Source organism: Equus quagga, chromosome 2 (assembly GCF_021613505.1).
Source record: "Equus quagga isolate Etosha38 chromosome 2, UCLA_HA_Equagga_1.0, whole genome shotgun sequence".
NCBI classification, from domain to species: Eukaryota; Metazoa; Chordata; class Mammalia; order Perissodactyla; family Equidae; genus Equus; species Equus quagga.
In genome coordinates this window covers 103,693,488-103,711,070 of record NC_060268.1, presented here as the reverse complement: position 1 = coordinate 103,711,070, position 17,583 = coordinate 103,693,488, and the positions used below count along the sequence as shown (strand labels likewise).

General features: G+C 49.7%; 1 protein-coding gene across 3 annotated transcripts in view; it reads left to right on the top strand.

Moving 5' to 3' along the window:
- ARHGAP22 (Rho GTPase activating protein 22) overlaps nucleotides 1-17,583 on the top strand; it is a 191,029-nt gene that overhangs the window by 63,271 nt on the left and 110,175 nt on the right. For all 3 annotated transcript variants that reach the window (XM_046652104.1, XM_046652102.1, XM_046652103.1), the window contains one exon: nucleotides 471-670. In XM_046652104.1, the coding sequence (XP_046508060.1) occupies nucleotides 471-670 (200 nt within the window). The remainder of the gene's footprint in view (nucleotides 1-470; nucleotides 671-17,583) is intronic.

Genomic DNA, 17,583 nt, shown 5'->3' with positions numbered 1-17,583 from the left:
TAAAACAATGACTGGACTATAGTAGGTACCCAATAAATAGTTGCTGAACGAATAAATGAATGAACCATTGAACAAATGGAAGGGTGGGTGGATCCACGGATGTATGCATGGACAGATGCATGGATGGATGTGTGGGTGCGTGGGTGGATGCATGCATGGATGCACGGGTGCATGGATGGATGAACAAACCTGGGGAAATGAAGAACCTAGGATCCCAGACACATAACAGAACTAACCAGGCAGGCAGGCTGTGTACCTACACCTGGTGGATAACTTTGGGCAGCTGCAGCTGAGTTGCTCCCGTCCATGCCCCTTTGAACCCGAGGGGGCAATAGGCCAAGCATGATCGTGCCCTGCTGGACTGAGCTTCCATGGCCTGGTCGCAGGGCAGCTAGGATGCCAGGCTGGGGCAAGGACTGACAACAGGCATGCCGTCCTTCACACTCACTGTGTGTGTTCTTGGCTTCCAGCCCGCTCCAAAAGCCTGGTGATGGGCGAGCAGAGCCGGAGTCCTGGCCAGCTGCCTTGCGCCCACCGGCTGGGCCCCGTGCTGAAGGCGGGCTGGCTGAAGAAGCAGAGGAGCATCATGAAGAACTGGCAGCAGCGCTGGTTCGTGCTGCGTGGGGACCAGCTGCTCTACTACAAGGACAAGGACGAGACCAAGCCCCAGGTGAGAAGCCCGTGTCCTGCGTCCATCGGGCATGATGGGGGAGCTCCAAGGGAGGGTCACCTGTGCCCAGGAGAGAGGGGGACAGGCAGAGAGACCCTCTTGTCAAGCCCTCCACCCCTTGAGCACCCAAGGCACTGACTGCACTCAGTGTGACATTTCACCAGGATTTCCAAAGCGATTTTTCTTCTCAGCCCCTATGTTCCTGGTGTCCCAGCTTGCTTTACTGAAACGCACCCACAGCCTCAGTACTGAAAATGTTTCCTTCCAATGTCGGTAGAGAGCATCTCCACACAGCTTAGGAAAACACTCTTCCCTGGGTTCTTTTCAGCCTCTTACTGCTTCCAAGGAGGACACAGGTGCACCCATTTCATCACTCCCACTGTCCAAGGAAGTGGTACCCAGAAAAATCTAACTTCAAACTGAAATCTGGCTCACTGTGAAACCCTTATGTTGGATGCCCCTGCCTCTCGGTGGCTGCTTCTGTTTTCCACCAGCACTGCAAGACCCACCCCAGCTACTTACCACTTCTGCCTTTCCACCCACATTGCACCAAGTTCACTCACTCAGAGCAACTAGTAGTCTTGTCCCACCGTGGTGTAGCCTGGTCGCGGCTGGACCATGCAAACGTAATGACGAAGTGGTCCTATGCTGCCCTGCCAGACAGCTGGTCACGCAGGACTTGGGCGATCTAATCCTTCTTACGGGATTCAGAGAGAGAAAGGACATCTGGGAGGTACCCTCCTTTCTCTCGGGAAAAATGGGGACAGGAACTTAAAGGACTTGTCCCGAAGGCTGTGCTCCTAGTCATTGCTCCAAGTCAGAACAAAAAGGGAGATGCCCTTGCTGGGGCTCAGGAGTCACAGAGCCTTGGCAGGCGGGAGCCTGTGTGCATCTCAGCAGTTCCTGCAGGGTGCCCAGGGGCTGGGCCGCAGGGAGCGTGCTCAGTGATGGGTGGGCTGCAAGGAGGTACCAGGGCACAGCTCAGGATCGCGTCGACATCACAGCAAGGCAGGGAGGGTGCTCAGTGATGGGCAGGCTGCAAGGAGGTACAAGGGCACAGCTCGGGATCAGGTCAACATCACAGCAAGGCAAGGAGGGTGCTCAGTGATGGGCGGGCTGCAAAGAGGTACCAGGGCACAGCTCAGGATTGTGTCAGCATCACAGCAAGAAAATCGGTGGCAACAGTAACTAGCTGCGACTTAATCACTTTCTGTCTTCACTGCGTTTATTCTAAATGTTAACTTCTGTTTTTGGAAAGTAATACTGGTTTCCGTTCTTGATATTACGCTTTCCTTTCTAAAATATATTTAAGGTGGAAACAAGAAGTGTTGCGCGGCTATGTGAATGCACTTAGTGCCACTGAACTATACACTTAAAAGTGGTTGAAATGGTAAATTATATGTTATGTATATTTTACCACAATAAAATAAGAAATAATGCATGAGATCGCTTAAGGAGAACTTTTACGTAAATAATAGTACAGATGAGAGGTGGATGCAACAAAAACCGTGGAAGTGGATCTAAACCCAAGTTTAGGAGACCCTGATCTCATCCGGCCTCCCTGGTTTTATAAGGAAGGAAAATAGCTCCCAGACATGCTAGCTGTATGACTTGGAACAAGTCACTTAAATTTTTTTTCCTTTCCGTTTTATCATTGCTAAAGTGGAGAATCATTACCAATGTCATGGAGATGCGCTAAGGATTAATGTAGAACTTGTATATAACTGAGCACAAATCCTAGCACGTGGGGTACTGAAGTCTGGGTACCCTCATGCTCCCTCCGCCCCATCTTTGCCTTGCTTCCCCCTCCCCAGCCCCTACCCCAGAGCCTACTCCCCAGATTGGGCACCACGCCTCTATCTTGCCTGCTGCTTTCCTGGCTGACCTCTTGGTGACATGTCACTCCGATGACTGTGACTAAGGTTGCCAGGGTCCTCAGCCACTCAGAGCCCTGCCTATGGCCCCTCCCATCATCCCCCTCCTGGTCCAGCCCACGGCACCATCTCCTGAGAGAACTGCATCGTGATGCTGGGTGAGCCCAGCGGACTCAAGTAACATACCAAGGTCACCCAGGGTACGTGTGGACCCGTGCCACAGGCTTCCCCGCGTATTCCTCATGGCGAGCCCTAGATGGTTCTCAACCATGGGCTGCAACTCCATAAGGGACGTCCATCTCCCAGATTTCCTGAACCAGACATTCGTCTCCCTCATCTGCCACCGTTTCCAGACTTCAAAGGCTGCCGGTAGAAGCAGCTTACAAAGGGAAGCATTGACATCCCCAATCACCAGCCTGGATGCAGGAGGAGCCCTCAGGCCCAACCCGAACTAAACCAGGGCATTCATCGCCAGGAGCCATTATATCCCCGAAAGGAGCATCTCTTAGCATCTCCTAAGAGATGCAGCATCACACCCAGGGCTCCCGTCTGGCCTCTCTGAGCCTGGCTGACACTTCCAAATCCTCTTGGGACATTATTCCTTCCCACAATGCCCCCTCCCCAGTGAAGCCTGACTGCTGTGGCAACCCCATAGCACAGGCTCCCAGTCCCAAGAAGACGATTGGTCAAATTTGACTCAGTTATCTTACTACACAGTATGAGCTCAAACCTGCATGCCTGCTGGTAAAAAGCCCACAAATTTCCGCTTAATTGCATGAACTACATGTAATAGGCTAATTCCCAATGTCTGGTTCCTGCAAAAATGCACCCTGCTCCCTGTTTACCGTGACAGGAGTGCCCAGGTAGCGAGCGCCGTCCTGACAGGTGGCCTGTCACCCATCTAGCGGACGTCATTGTCGAGAGGAGGGATGGTCAGCTCCCCTTGGTGCTGCCCAGAGCATGTGATGCTTGGTGAGGCTCACCTCTGTTGTCCCTCCAGAGCCGTGTCTCTTCCCCCGTCCCCTTCTCATTGGTGGAGGGTCCACAGAGGGCGGAGAGCCTAGAGATGGGGAAACTGGAGGACGATGGAGGAAGAAGTGGTTTGCTCAAGCTCAGATGGAAAGAATAGGCAAAGCCACTTTAAAACAGAACCTGCAGGGGTGGCCCTGTTCCTCCAGCCTTTCCCAATATTGTCCCTGACAGTTTCAGCAGACAGGCGTACACTGTCACTATAGAAGATTCCAGAGTTTTTCATGCAATGGTTTTAGCTTCTGCTTGAGGAGTTTCCTGAGCCGTGAAAACTCCGGCCGCATCCTTTGTTGATCAGCCTGGTCATCTCCACTGTTTGAGGACTGACTCACTTTCAGTCTGGTTATCCCGATCGTTTGCTTGTGGGTTTCTTGGCTTTGAATAGAAATGGAAAGCATAACTTGCAAAACATAAGATGGAAAAAATGTAGCAAATTAAATGTAATCAGTTCAACAAATGGGCAGAAAATGGGGGGAAGGAAAAAAAACAAGAAAGAAAGGTAAATAGAAAACAAAAAAGAAAGAAAGAAGATGGCAAGGAAGAGATGCAAACATTTCGGTTTTCATGATAAATGTGAGTACGTCAGATTCATCCGTCTCTTAAAGGACGGAAAGTGGAAGATTGTCTTTAAAAAAGAGAGAGCAGGGCCGGCCCAATGGTGTAGTGGTTAAGTTTGAGCATTTTACTTCAGCGGCCCAGAGTTCGCAGGTTTGGATCCCAGGCACAGACCTAGCACCGTTTGTCAAGCTGTGCTGTGGTGGCATCCCACATAAAATAGAGGAAGACTGGCACAGATGTTAGCTCAGCGGTGATCTTTCTCAAGCACAAAAGGAAGATTGGCAACAGATGTTAGCTCAGGGCCAATCTTCCTCACAAAAAAAAAGAGAGAGAGAGAAAGAGAGAGAGAGCAATAAACGAAAAGATTGAAAAACAAAATAATAGAAAAAGATAAGCCAGCAGATGTGAGCAAAAAGAAAGCAGATTTAGCCACATCAAAATAAAATAAAATTCAAGTTGATAAGAGCAAAAGGGAACAAAGAGAAATATTTCATAATAATATAAATAACGTCCTACCAAGAAAATAGTGGAGCTATGAACTTTTATGCTCTTAATCATATAGCTTTGAAGGATACGTAAACAAAGAAAAATAATATTCATTGTTCTTCACTTTTTTCAAAAATTTGAATCATAAAAACACATTCACTGACAATAGCAGTGAAAAAAGACAGAAATTAAGGACAAAATGATAGTGAGTGAGGGTGTGTATGCAAGAGAGAGAGAGAAACCTACACACATGGAAATTAAACACACACTTCATAATACCTCCCAAATTAATAAGAAAATCGAAACTTAAAGTGTAACTTCTAGTTAAGGATGGCATTTAAAAACACCCAAACTCCAGTAAAGAGCACTAAAGGCGTGGTTTTGAAGGTGTAAACACACGTAGATGGAAAGGACAGGAGAGAGACAGTATTCTGGATGCTGGAAAGCAGATGGGCAAGAGGCAGCTGATTTAGCAGACAGAGAGAGCTGAATTCCAAGCCAGCACAAGGGAGAGCACAAAAATCCATCAGATATGCAGAGAAGACCCCCGACCCCCCACCAAAGACTCAGGAATTTGCAGGACCCAATATCACTGGAAATAAGGATAGAAGAGGAGCTGAAAACAGGAGAAGTGGTTGGAAGTCAGTTTAAAAAGCAGTGAGATCCCCGATCTCCCAAACAACATAATGCAAAGCTGTGACTGCCCTCCCCGCCTCGGGTGGAACACTGGAGTTTGTTCTCCGGGAAGGATCAGAGAGAGGCACTTGAGAGCGAGGGCGCTGGCCCACTCGTTGGTGGGAGGGCCACACGGAGAACAGGAGAGTTAGACGGCAGCCGATGAGCAGACTGGTTACTTCATCCCACGTTTGGCTCCCAGACCCCCACAGCCAGGAATAGCCCCAAGGAAGGAAAGGAAGAATTTTCACTGGAACATCTGACAGGCCAAGAAGAAAACCACAAAGTACACTGACAGCAGGGGTTCCCCAGTGATACAGCCCAGGCCAATGGCTGTCTGTTGGCTGCCGTGTGAACAGTTCCCAGCCTCCCCTCATCCAGCTGCCAGTCAGCTGCTTAGAGCACCGTGCCTATGTCGGAGTAAGGAGCTCAGGTCACCGGACAGCAAGGAAAGAGTCTCATGCGAAGGACAACACAGTCACGGGAGAGAAAAGGAGGCAAGATGGAGGCAACCAAATCTATGTGAGAGAGGGAAAACTTTTACATAAAATGATCTTTAACCTCCTCAGAGAGAGACTATAAAAATGGATGGTCGGGAAACAAACCCGCTCCCAGGTTTCAGAAATAAGATATCAGAAACAAAACCTCCAAGGAAGGGCTGGAGGAAAAACTTGACACAATGTCTCAGAAAGAAGAGAAGAACAACCGAGTGTAAAAAAGGAGAGACAACCCAACGTCTAAATAGAAGGAGCTCTAGAAAGACACAAGTTCTAGAAAGAGAAAAGAAAAGAATCCTTCGAGTAATGCTTCAATTAAGTTAAATTTCCCGGAGTGGGAGGTACACACTGAGTCCTGACTGATGGAACCAGAGTTACCATGGAAACCAGGGAGGGTCAGGAAGTCACATGGGGGTGCTGGAGGGGCACACAGGCAACATCTCAACCTTCTGTGCCAGAAATTCCTTAGATAATGCCTCCAATTTCAAATCAACACGTGGTAATATAAGCATGATTATTTAGAAACAAACATAAGAACCAAAAAAAAAAAAACCCTCATCTAAAAGAGTTGAAAGTGGTGCCTGAGATCCGGGCAATGGTTGAAAAGGAAGACTCGTCGCCTTGCAGAACTATTTGATTCTGTAAACTATGTTGAGATATAACTTTAAAAAAATAAATGAAGAATAACAAATATTTCTCACTAAAAGTAAGTGAAATAAAACTGAGAGAATTTATTTTTGGAATTTTCGGAATACAACTACTATCGTTCAGAGCTGCAGGGTAGGGCTGTGGCGGGGGCCTGGAGAGCGAGGTGGTGATCAGGAAACTTGAGATTTATCTGAATCCTTTTCATTTCTCACGGTGAGACTATATTCGTTTAAGTGCATTATTTTAAAATATTTTTCATTTAAACAAGAAAAGGAAAACTAAAACTTAAAAAGGAAAGTGACAAGGGCACAGTTCTAGAGAGCTCTTCTTCAGGTAACCAGGAAGGGCATCAGGTGTGGGGTCAGACAGAGGTCTCCCTTTTCTCGACAGAGCCGCCCAGCCCAGCGGCCTCTGCAGTGCTCGCCCTGCCATGTTGGAGGTGCTCAGAAAATATGTTTAAAATCAACTTTGGGGAGGCCTCATGCCTGAGGAAGAGCTGAGTCTCTGAAGCTTAAGTGTGAGGCGCATCCATGAGGCAGGAATGCAAATTGGAACGTGGTCCCAAAAGCTGGACGGAGAGGGGCTTGGATGCTGCACCCGGGAGCTGGGTCCTTATTCTGTTGGCAGTGTTGGGGGGCTGTGAGCTTCAGGGGTTCAGACTTGGCCTTCAAAGCTCCATCCGAGAGGGAAGTCATCCAGCAACAGCACAGGCAGGGGTTGGGAGGGGGCCAGGCTCACAGCGGAAAGACCATTCAGAGGGGGCTGTTGTCCTAACATCCAGTGTGGCCTAGAAAACTGCTACGTGCTGGAGCAGGGAGTGGGAGCCTCAGAAGCAGCAAAGGAGATGGCAGACCAGGCGACGCCTGCAACCCTGGGTGGCGGGGGCTCAGATCTACGCCCCTGGGGCTGGGGCAGCGGTAGGTTCTGGCAGAGGCCAGTCAAACATCACTTTGAGGGCAGGCTGGGTTCTGTTTTGTTTTTCTCCAGGAGGACAAGCTCGGCAGTGGGAAAGAAGATTGATTTCAAGTTTGATTTAATTTAGAGTAAAAGCTTGGAATTGGGAGGAGGCGAGACAAGATGGATGGGAAAGCAGAGGCCCTTCCAGGAGGGAGCGTTAATACTGGACAATCAGAAAGCAGAAATCTTTAAGAAAAGAGGAAACCTCAGGGGAAGAAAGAGTGACCAGCTGACCCTAGAGCTTGGAGGTCACCGGGAACGTTCCAGCCTGTAGCCAGTCATCCCTTTTCTTTGGCCGCTGTTTACCAAGCTTGTACATCAAAGAAAAAATGGTGCTGTCAGGAGCCGGTTCCTTGGGTCCTCGCCCCTGCTGGAGGTGCCTGGGTTGTCTGTGTTTTTCGAATGAGGGAAGTGGGGGGCTGGCATCAGGCGTAGGTTAATGGGTGCGCTGCAAGAGCACCTGAAGTCTGGCTGAGCACAGTAAGGCTGCTAGGAAGCAGTTGTTTGCTGTTCTGCTTAATGTCTGCCCGCAGAATCTCACAACTTTGGCTGTGTCAGATCCTCCCCACCGTGGCGCTTATCAGCACCATCTGGGGTGCACAATTAAGGCTGGTCAGAGCCCATCGCACGCTCATAGCAAGTCACAACGCAGCCTGTGCGTCAGACGCTCTTTCAGATCTAGACCCCGTAAGTTCCGCTCAGCTGGAGTTGGTTTAGCAAAGGCTGACTGAGCATCCTTCGTAGGTTGTCAGCTGTTCCTCAGACCAGCCAAGAGGTCAGCATCAGCATCAGCATCATCATCATTATTATTATTGCTGTGGTTGATATCGCTACTGTTATTTTCTAGCACTTCCTTGTTTGAAGGCCTGTTCTCCATTCTAGACTGTAGACTTCACTCAGGCAGGGCCTCAGTCTATCTTATCACTTCTCTTTTCTCACCACCCAGCCCAGTGCCTGACATATCATTAATGCTCAGTAACTTTTGATGCCTACATAAATAATTGAATGAATGAATGAAGAAATAGGTAAATTGAATGAATGAATGAACACTGACCCAGCCTTGCGTCAGATCTTCAGTGGGAACTATTTCGTTGTTTTTGTAAAGTGCCTGATGGTTGGCAAGGGGCTTATCAGACTGTCTTCCACTATTAGAATTGTGAGCTCACCAAGGTCGGGATTCTGTCTGTTTTGTTGCCTTCTGTGTCCTCAGCGTCCAGAGCATAGGAGAAACCCGATAAGTGCTTGTTGAATAAACATTCACAATTTCCTTTGAGCCTCACAGCAACCTTACAAGAGCAGAGACAATTAATTTCCACTGTACAGATGGAAAATGTCATGCTCAGAAAGGTGGGATGGAAGCTTGCATGCTATAATGGAAGGAAAAGAGTATTGGGAATTAGAGAAGCTGGGTGTGAATCCCATTTATACCACCTACCAGCCCCTCCTGCTTCACTTTCAGTGTGGTGGTCTAGGGCTCCGGCTGCACGAGGGTTTGGACAAATGGAAGTTGGAGGTGGTGGTGTTGTCAATGCTGCCTTAACACTCAGAGACAAGATACGTATAGTCCTTAGAATGGGATCTAAAACAGAAGACCTCCAAGAAGCATAAGAAGGCTTCTAAAATGAAATGTGAAAAGCAGGTGAAGATCCAGAAAGCAGGGATCACCTGAACCCACGAGGCTCGCTGGAGCACCCCCGAGCATCGTCAGCATCGCCTTTTTCAATTAGGAATCCAACAGTGGGTGTCAGGACTGCCGGGGACACCTGGTGTCTGGACCTCAGCAAGTCCTTTTAGGGAATCCCGTGTGATAGAGAAGGATGACAGATTTCTGCGTTTTGGCTTCACGGCTTGCCAGATAGTAACCAGAGAAGCTATGTCCCTCTCTGAGGCTCAGTTTCCTCTTTGTGAGATGGGAATGGCCACACCTACGTTACAGGGAGCCGTGAGAGTAGGATGAAATATATAAGGAATACCCTACTGGTGGTCTTCTCCCCGGGGTGGAACTGTACCCAGCGACGATTCAGCAAATCTTCCAGCTCAGTCAAGCAAGAGGAGTCCAGTGGCACGCAGCACGGCACTGATCTCGGCTCTGCCTTCCTTCCTGGGTGTGAAGCTAAATAAAGCTGACACACATGCATTGTGAACCAGGCGCGGTTCTAAGTGCTTGGCATGGATTAACTTGCTTTCATTCTCACAGCAACTCTACAAGGTATGTGGTAGACAGTCCCCAAGGATGGCCACCACCCATCCCTCCCCTCCCCACGTGTACGCCCCTCCTCCCAACAAGAAGTGGAGTCTATTTCCCTCCTCTACACCTGAGCTGCCCTTGTGACTGTTTGACCGATAGAATGAGACAAGTGATGCTCTCCAAGTTGTCAGTTCAGCCCTGGAGACACTAAGCGGTTTCATGGCGGGAAGCCATCACCATGCTGGGGATGCTCAAGTGGACAACAGAATGATGAGGAAACATGGAGGAGAGACCACATGGTCCAGCAGACAAGCGAGGCCTTCTTGAACCTTCCAGCCCATTCCAAACACCAGCTGAATACAACCAAGTAAGTGACGCTGGGCCATACCAGGTGGAGCAGAAGAACTGACAGCTGAGCCCTGTGGGAATTCCTGGGCCACAGAGTCATGAGAAATAAGGAAAAACATCACTGTTTTTTAAGCCACTAAGTTTTGGAGTGGTTTGTTATGCAGCCATAGATGACTGAAATGATTTAGGAATGATTGTTTTCCCCACTGTCCAAATGAGGAAACTGAGGCACAGAGAGGTTAAGTGACTTGCTTGAGATCACATAAAGCTTGTAAGTGCATGCTTAGGGCCAAAACCCAAAACTCAACAATCTGACCCCAGAATCCACTCTCTTAATCATTATGCTACTGTGTGTTGTTTTGGATGACGTCAAAAATCCAAAAACACAGGTAGTGAATTTACAGAGTGGGAGGGACAGCAAAGGTGGAAAAGAGCACTGAGATTCAAATAATCAGGACAGGCTGGTTTCATGGGAAATCGTTAAGAAACAATATAAAGTCTTCCCTTTGGTTCAAAAAGTCACTTGATTTCACAGAGTGGAGAGACCAAGACTGAAGAACAGGTCGAATGAGGCACAAAGTTTTAACTAGTTGAAACCTCGATATAGACTAACAGTGGAATGTAGTTGCCCGAATTCTACAGAGGACCCTGGATTGTATTGAGATGCATAGAAATTAGAACAAGAGGGGAACCCCGCTGAGCTCGGCCATGGTCAGACCAGGTCACAAGTGGAGAAGGACAGTCCCCTGAAGGCACTGCATTTTCAGGAACAGGGCAGCCAGGATGGTGAGGGGTCTGAACCCCTCCCTATATGAGGGACAAACTGAATAAATCATCTAGAGAAGAGAAATCTTGGGAAAGGCACTGGATCAGCCCTGCATCCTCATGTGAACAAGGCTGTGTTTATTCTGTGACCCTCGAGAAGTCACGCCCAGGACAAATGGGATTGCACGGAGGCCACCATGCCCCCATATGTGAAGGACTCTCCATTCCAGTGGAGGGGTCTGCTGGACAGGGGTGAGCTCCCGTCTTGGCGCTGGGCAAGCCGAGGCCAGATCATCACCTGACTAAGCAACTTCGAGGAGAGTCAGCCATTGGGTGGGAAGTTGGCTGGAGATGATCTCTGGGTACCCTTTTAACTCTCAAAGCCAAGAGGTCAGTGGAGACCTTGTAAAGCAGAGAGGAATGGAGGAACACTGACTAGAGTTGGCCAAACCATCGCGGTTTTCAGAAGTTGCATTCTGGACAAGTGAAAAAAGAGGTCAAAGAAGCATGCTGAGCTCCGGGGGTCTGGCCAGCGTAGGACAATTACCCAGAATTCCTACTGTTGGTGCCCTTTGCGGACTTTGGTGGCCATCTTGTGCAGAACTCAACTGTGGCACCTGGCAAAGGTAGTTGTGGGGACATCACTGGCAGCAAGAGAACTGATGGATACAGACCTCGGTGCCAGGAGGCCTTTGCAGCTGGTGTCTCCAACCAGTCCCATCTGGCTTAGTGAACTTGCCGCTGACTCCTGAGAAATCCTGAAGAGCCTGCTCTCACTTCCTCCTTCATTCTTTCCACTTGCTGATTTCTGTCCACAGAACAAGCAACTAATTACATCCCCAGCTGCTTCCGTAGATCTTGGCACAGCAATTTCCGGTCGGTCTAGATGCGCTTGGAAGGAACATGCGTGAGCATGCGGGAAGGTGCCACACCAGCCTGCTCGCCGTCTCAGGATGGCTCAGCAGCCCCGGAGCGGACGTCCTCCACAGCACAGCAGAAACCACTGTGAGCTAATTCACGTGGATGTTCGCATTGTCATTAGTGCTGCTGAAGAAAAATTACATCAATGTTCCCTCGTTTAAAATGCCCTGGGGGACAACTTCAAATGCTGTTTTTGTGAAGAATTACTCACTGGAGTCTTATAAAAAGAGAGAGAGTCATCACTTATTTAGGTTCAAATATCAAAATGTGTGGCTTATTTTAACAGGTATTTTATATTTCTGCAACTATTTGAGAGTTGAGAAATACAACTCCCTACTATTAAATGGATGAAAATGAAAATGAAAATTCTAGTCAAATGAATTATTTCAAATCAAATAGAAATTCATTGACTAAATTCAAATTGGCTGTAGCAGCCAACTTGTTTTGAAACAATTTTTAAACAATATTTAGTTCAAACAATTTTTCTGCATGTGGCATGTCAAGGAAAAAAAATCTAAGACTGACGCCATCATCCCAAAACACGTGTTTTAAAGCTTGTCTTGGGGGCCGGCCTGGTGGTGCAGCGCTTAAGTCCGCACGTTCCACTTCTCGGGGGCCCAGGGTTCGCCGGTTCAGATCCCGGGTGCGGACATGGCACCACTTGGCAAAAGCCATGCTGTGGTAGGCGTCCCACATATAAAGTAGAGGAAGATGGGCACGGATGTTAGCTCAGGGCCAGTCTTCCTCAGAAAAAAGAGGAGGATTGGCAGTAGTTAGCTCAGGACTAATCTTCCTCAAAAAAAAAAAAAGCTTGCCTTGCACCAGACAACAGTGGTTCTGAAAGTGGCCCTTGGAACAGCAACATCAGGAATACTGTACGAGTGCTTATGACTAAGAATTATGTGGCAATATTTTGCCACTGTTGTAGAGAAAGAAAACCAAGTTGCTAAGACACCTGAGGACACACTCAAGAGAGTATAATTCACAAGTGACATGCATCTCAGTTGCCTCCGAATTCTTTTGCATCCAGAGTGACACTGGCGGTGAAATGGATCTTCACCTTCTAAAGCTGACTTCCAGGTTTCCTTCCATGTTGCTGGCTGTTTGAGTAAATGTAGTGACCTTCTCTGAGAGTCTGCTAATTTAAGTCAGCACAGATATGAGCTTACAGTATTTAAACCTCTTCCACTTAGAATAGATCACTTCTTTGGCTTTCAATTGAACCCAGTTAATTTACAGTAACAGCTGGAAGACTGAGGGGTAAATTACTAGTTCTGTCCATTACCAGGCAGAAAAATGAATCGAATGGCATTGAAGCAGCATGGAAAACATATTTTATTCATTGTTTGGACGAGCATAACTTACTTTTAATTATATTTGGGGCATTCTAGCTCCTTAGTACATTAGGAGAAGATTGAGTTACCGTTTATCAGCAAAATGGAGGTGACGTGGAGCGGCTGCCGTGGGACCGCTGCCTGTCCTGGTCGGCCGAGGACGCTGGTACGTTTCCTGAATGAATGGCAACCTTTGCAGAGAATCTGGAGGAGGCGTGCTTCCCCCCAGAACTCAGCACGTGCCCCTTAGCAGCAGTGGGCTCTGCAGTTCAGCCTGGTACAGGTCATCGCAAAACAATCTAGACGATGATTCTCAGACTAAGCTGTTCTCAGCGGAATGGTGTAGCGGCCCCTCTCCCCGAGGCACCATATACCCCAGAGAATGGCACCAGTTGAAGGCCCCGCAGCAATAAGACAGAACCAAACCATTTCCAGCCAAGGAAGGGCCCCTCCTATCCAAGGCCAGCCTCTGGACCCAGCATCAACACGTGCCAACAGGGTGTATTCCAAGTAGGACTAAACTTCCGAGGGAATGTGCTCCGAGGCTGGGACCCAGCTTAAGCAGACAGGGTCAGCCTCTGGGACAGCCTGTTCATCATCGGGGGAGAAGGCTGGAGGCTGTGCAGCGCCAGGAACATGGCAGGGACAGCTGCCTAGAAGAGTAGGCCTGCGGTTCAGTGCCACGGACCCCGGGCTATGGAGAGCGTGTCTCCCTGGGCTCCTCACGGTGTGGGGTGGGGGCCAGGCAGCGCCACCTCCCAAGGGCTCCGGTTCTGAAGGAACAGCAGAGGCTTTTCCAAACTTGCCAAGTGGGCTCTGAAGAGCGGAGGGCAGGGTGAGCCTCGAGAGGGGGCAGAAATTGACACCACATCTACCTGAGTCCTGGCTCTAAGAAAATACTGGAAAAAAGTGGATGGACAGTGAAGATCCCCTCCCCTCTAGGGAGCTCAGAGCACAGTGCCCTCTGATGGCTTCCGAATGCACCTGCCGTCAACTGCAGTGACTGACACGCTACCAAATGCCATGGGCGCCAGAGGGGCTGGCATATCTCAGTCTCTCCCTAACACCTCCGTCTGAAAGACCAGGTATTTTAAGGAGGCAAAGAGGCCCACCATCTGGTCCAGTGAGCCAAAGAGAAACAGGGGTCATTTTCTTGCTCTCAGGAACTCTCACTGCCCAGAGGAGAGCCTTCTTAGGCTGGGCATCTGGCCAGGGACAGTGAGGGAGTCATGACCCCTCCAGGAAGTGACCCATGTCCTTCTGGGCTCCTTCCAGTGCTCCTTGTCCAAAGGGTCAGGCTTTTGCATCTCAAGGCCAGAACCCAGACCTTCCACCGTGCCCTGCTCAGCACTTCTGCCCATGAGAGCAAGGCGGCTCCCTCGTGCCCCCCAACACCGTATCACAATAACCCCTCATCGCTTCTCCCTGAACATCCAATCGGAGGAGCGAGACAATCAGCATTAGTAGTAGTTCAACGGCTTTACCTGCATAGAAACACGATGTTTAAGTAGTCCTGTGATTTTTAAAACTTTTTATTTTTTTATAGGCGGGTGAGCAGTTCAGGAAAAAATTATCTACAGTTTATTTTCTCAAAATAACATCTAATTAGTTCAAATAAGCAATGCTAAACGTTCCTGGAATCCTAGTACCTAAAAACAATAAAAGGTCACCTCTTGCCGCAGCAAGGCTGCTGCAGACCCGGGGTCAGACAAGGCTGCCTCTCTTGGTCACCAAGGATGACCCGGCGAGGGAGGGAGGGGAGATGCCTGGGAGGTCACAGCAGTTTGTAAAGGACCAGGCCTGGAAGTGGATGATGTCCCTCTAGCCCAGTCCCCCTGGCCAGAGCCCTGTCCCCCCAGTGGATTCAGGAAAGCCCCCACGTAAGCATTCTAGTCCACTGGTCACAAACACTAATTCCCTTGTGCCCCCAGTAACCTACCCGGCAGCCCAGCATGGGGCCTCCCACCGTGACACAGCGAGGCCAGGACACGAAATCCAGTGAGTGCTGCCTCTGCACACTTTCCAATATGGCATCGCATCTCGTTGTCATGAACCTGATGGTGGGCGTTAGAACTCCTGCATTGATGACAAGGGCCGGGGGGGTGGGAGGCTGAGCCCTAGCAACGTGCTGGGACCCCTGGCCCGGGTGGAGCTGGGGTTTCACAGTGCTAGGACCACTAGCACCACCTCGATCCCACAGCCTTCCGTGAGGCCCAGGAATCCGGTGAGACAGGGCTGCCCAACGAAATAGCCCCCAGGAATGACTCAGGGTGAGGCAGGGGTACACGATTTGGGGCAGAGCGTAGATCAGGGTCCTGGAGTGGGACAGACTAACAGCAGGGAAAACCTCGGGAAGGGAACCCACCCACCCTGGAAAGAGAGGGCACTCCCTCAGGGGCTGGGAGAGGCTATTAGCTCTGAGGCCAGAGGGTTCCCGAGGGCTCCACCCAGACCCCAGGCCCAGTTGGTCCCAGGTCCCAGGTCCCAGGCCCACCCTCGGATCCAGCTGGACTTCCATGGGCTGAGGGTGGGGCTGGGCAGTCCCTGCAGTTGAGGACATCAGGGACTGTGGCCGGCTAGGCGGGATGGGAAGGTGCAGTGAGCTGACGCTTGGACTCCAAAGCCCCTGCATTCTGCAGAGCAAAGGGCTGTCCCTCTGACACTCTGCCCGAGGGGCACGCCTCACGTGCTGACGGGTTCCCTAGGGAGACCAGGTGTAGCCAGACACGGTGGTGGAGCAGAGCGTGGGACGCGGGGGCACACACCAAGTGCATGTGGGTGCACAGAGGCGGGGTCACTCTGGAACCTGTTGGGAGAAGCTTCAGGACAAAGTCCTGAGAAAAGAATGAGGCTGGACAAGTGACTCATCTCACCTCCTTAGGGAAGGGCAGTGGCTCAGCCAAGGAGCAATTTGTCTCCGACTTTTAGATTGCCTTTTTTCACTCTCTGCCTTTTGGACAGTAATGGACCGTGGTTTCAGGCTCGTGTGATAAGAAAGAGGGAGGATCTTTCCCTACTTGGCACAGAACTTTGTTCTGATCTGTGTTATTTAAAATTTGGAGTGTTTCAGTTCCTGGTTAAGTGTCGGAGGCTAAACCTTTTTAAGATTGATCTGAGGCGGCAATCAGAATTACAGGAGATAAGGAACCCTGAGCGATGGCTTTTGAAAATGTGTCTGCGATTTTCCAAGAGGCTGCCGGCGGAAAATCTTATCAGGCAACTTGCTAAGCAGCATTTCAGAAGTTGCTTCTCCAGACAGGTCTCCCTCTAGACAAGGTGAAAAATGAAGGCTTCCCAGAGGCCAGCCCTGCATCAGGTTGGAGAGAGAGCTGAATTCAGCGTGAAGATCTTGAACCCCAAAACTCAAACCAGTGGGAGAAGGGCAGACATCCAGGCCCTGCGGGAGGTCCCCACAGGACTGTCACTGCAAACTATGAAGGAGGAACCCTGCCCACCACCCCCCTGGGACTCCCGGATCTACATCATCCCTTATTTTGAGGCTCAAGCAATGGTCTTATTGGGGGAGGGGGTTGTTCCTGGAAACAAACCAAATAAACCGATATAGTGGCCCAAATCGGTTTTAAAATGATAATCATGACAAGTACTCCCATTCTTTCAGCCGTCAGTGCTTACAAAACACCAGCTCTGGCAGCCTCGTCAGGAGCGGAGGACAGAGGTTAATATCCTCATTTTTACAGATAAGAAGACCAAGCCTCAGCCCTGGACCTGCTTGAGTCCCACCTAAGTGGCAATGTCACAATAATTACAAACCCCTATAATTATTTCCAAATGTTTATGTATATTCCGCCTCCCGTAAAATGGTTGTAAGTAGACTCTACTCCCTGGCTATGGAATAGTTCATGAATCACCATAACAGCACTTATTCTAGCCAGGCCCTGAAACTAGCTCATGAAATCCTCAAAACACCCCACATTGAGGAGAAGGAAACTGAGGCTCACCCAGTTGCACAGACATTAGCTATGGAGGCCCAGTCTGAGCCCAAGCCCTCGTCATAAGCTGTCACTAATGACGCCTCCACCGTGCAGCCTTCCTGGGTGCCTGCTACAGCCCAGCCCCATTCCAGGTCCTCTGCTCACTCCATCCCATTTGCTTCCCAGAGAACCCACTGAACAGAGAGGGAAACTGCAGCTGGGCGAGGCAAACTTGTCCAAGCTCACTGTCAAAAAGCAGTGGTGTCAGGTGCTGGCCTGGTGCCTTACAGGTTAAGTTCACACACACCACTTTGGCGGCCCAGGGTTCGTCAGTTCAAATCCTGGGTATGGACCTAGCACTGCTTATCAAGCCATGCTGTGGCAGGCGTCCCACATATACAATAGAGGAAGATGGGCACAGATGTTCGCTCAGGGCCAGTCTTCCTCAGCAAAAAGAGGGGGATTGGCAGCAGATGTTAGCTCAGGGCTAATCTTCCTCAACAACAACAAAAAAAGGCAGTGGTGTCAGGACGAAACCAGATCTGTCTGGAGCTAGCACCTCTGCGGTCTCCATGACTGTCCCACACCATCTCAGATTGAAAATGTAATTGTTGCTTATCTTTTCACTACTTGGGTATGTTCTGGGCATGAGACATCTGAACAGAGACGGGTGAACAGAAATCTGTGACGTCGTTGCTGTT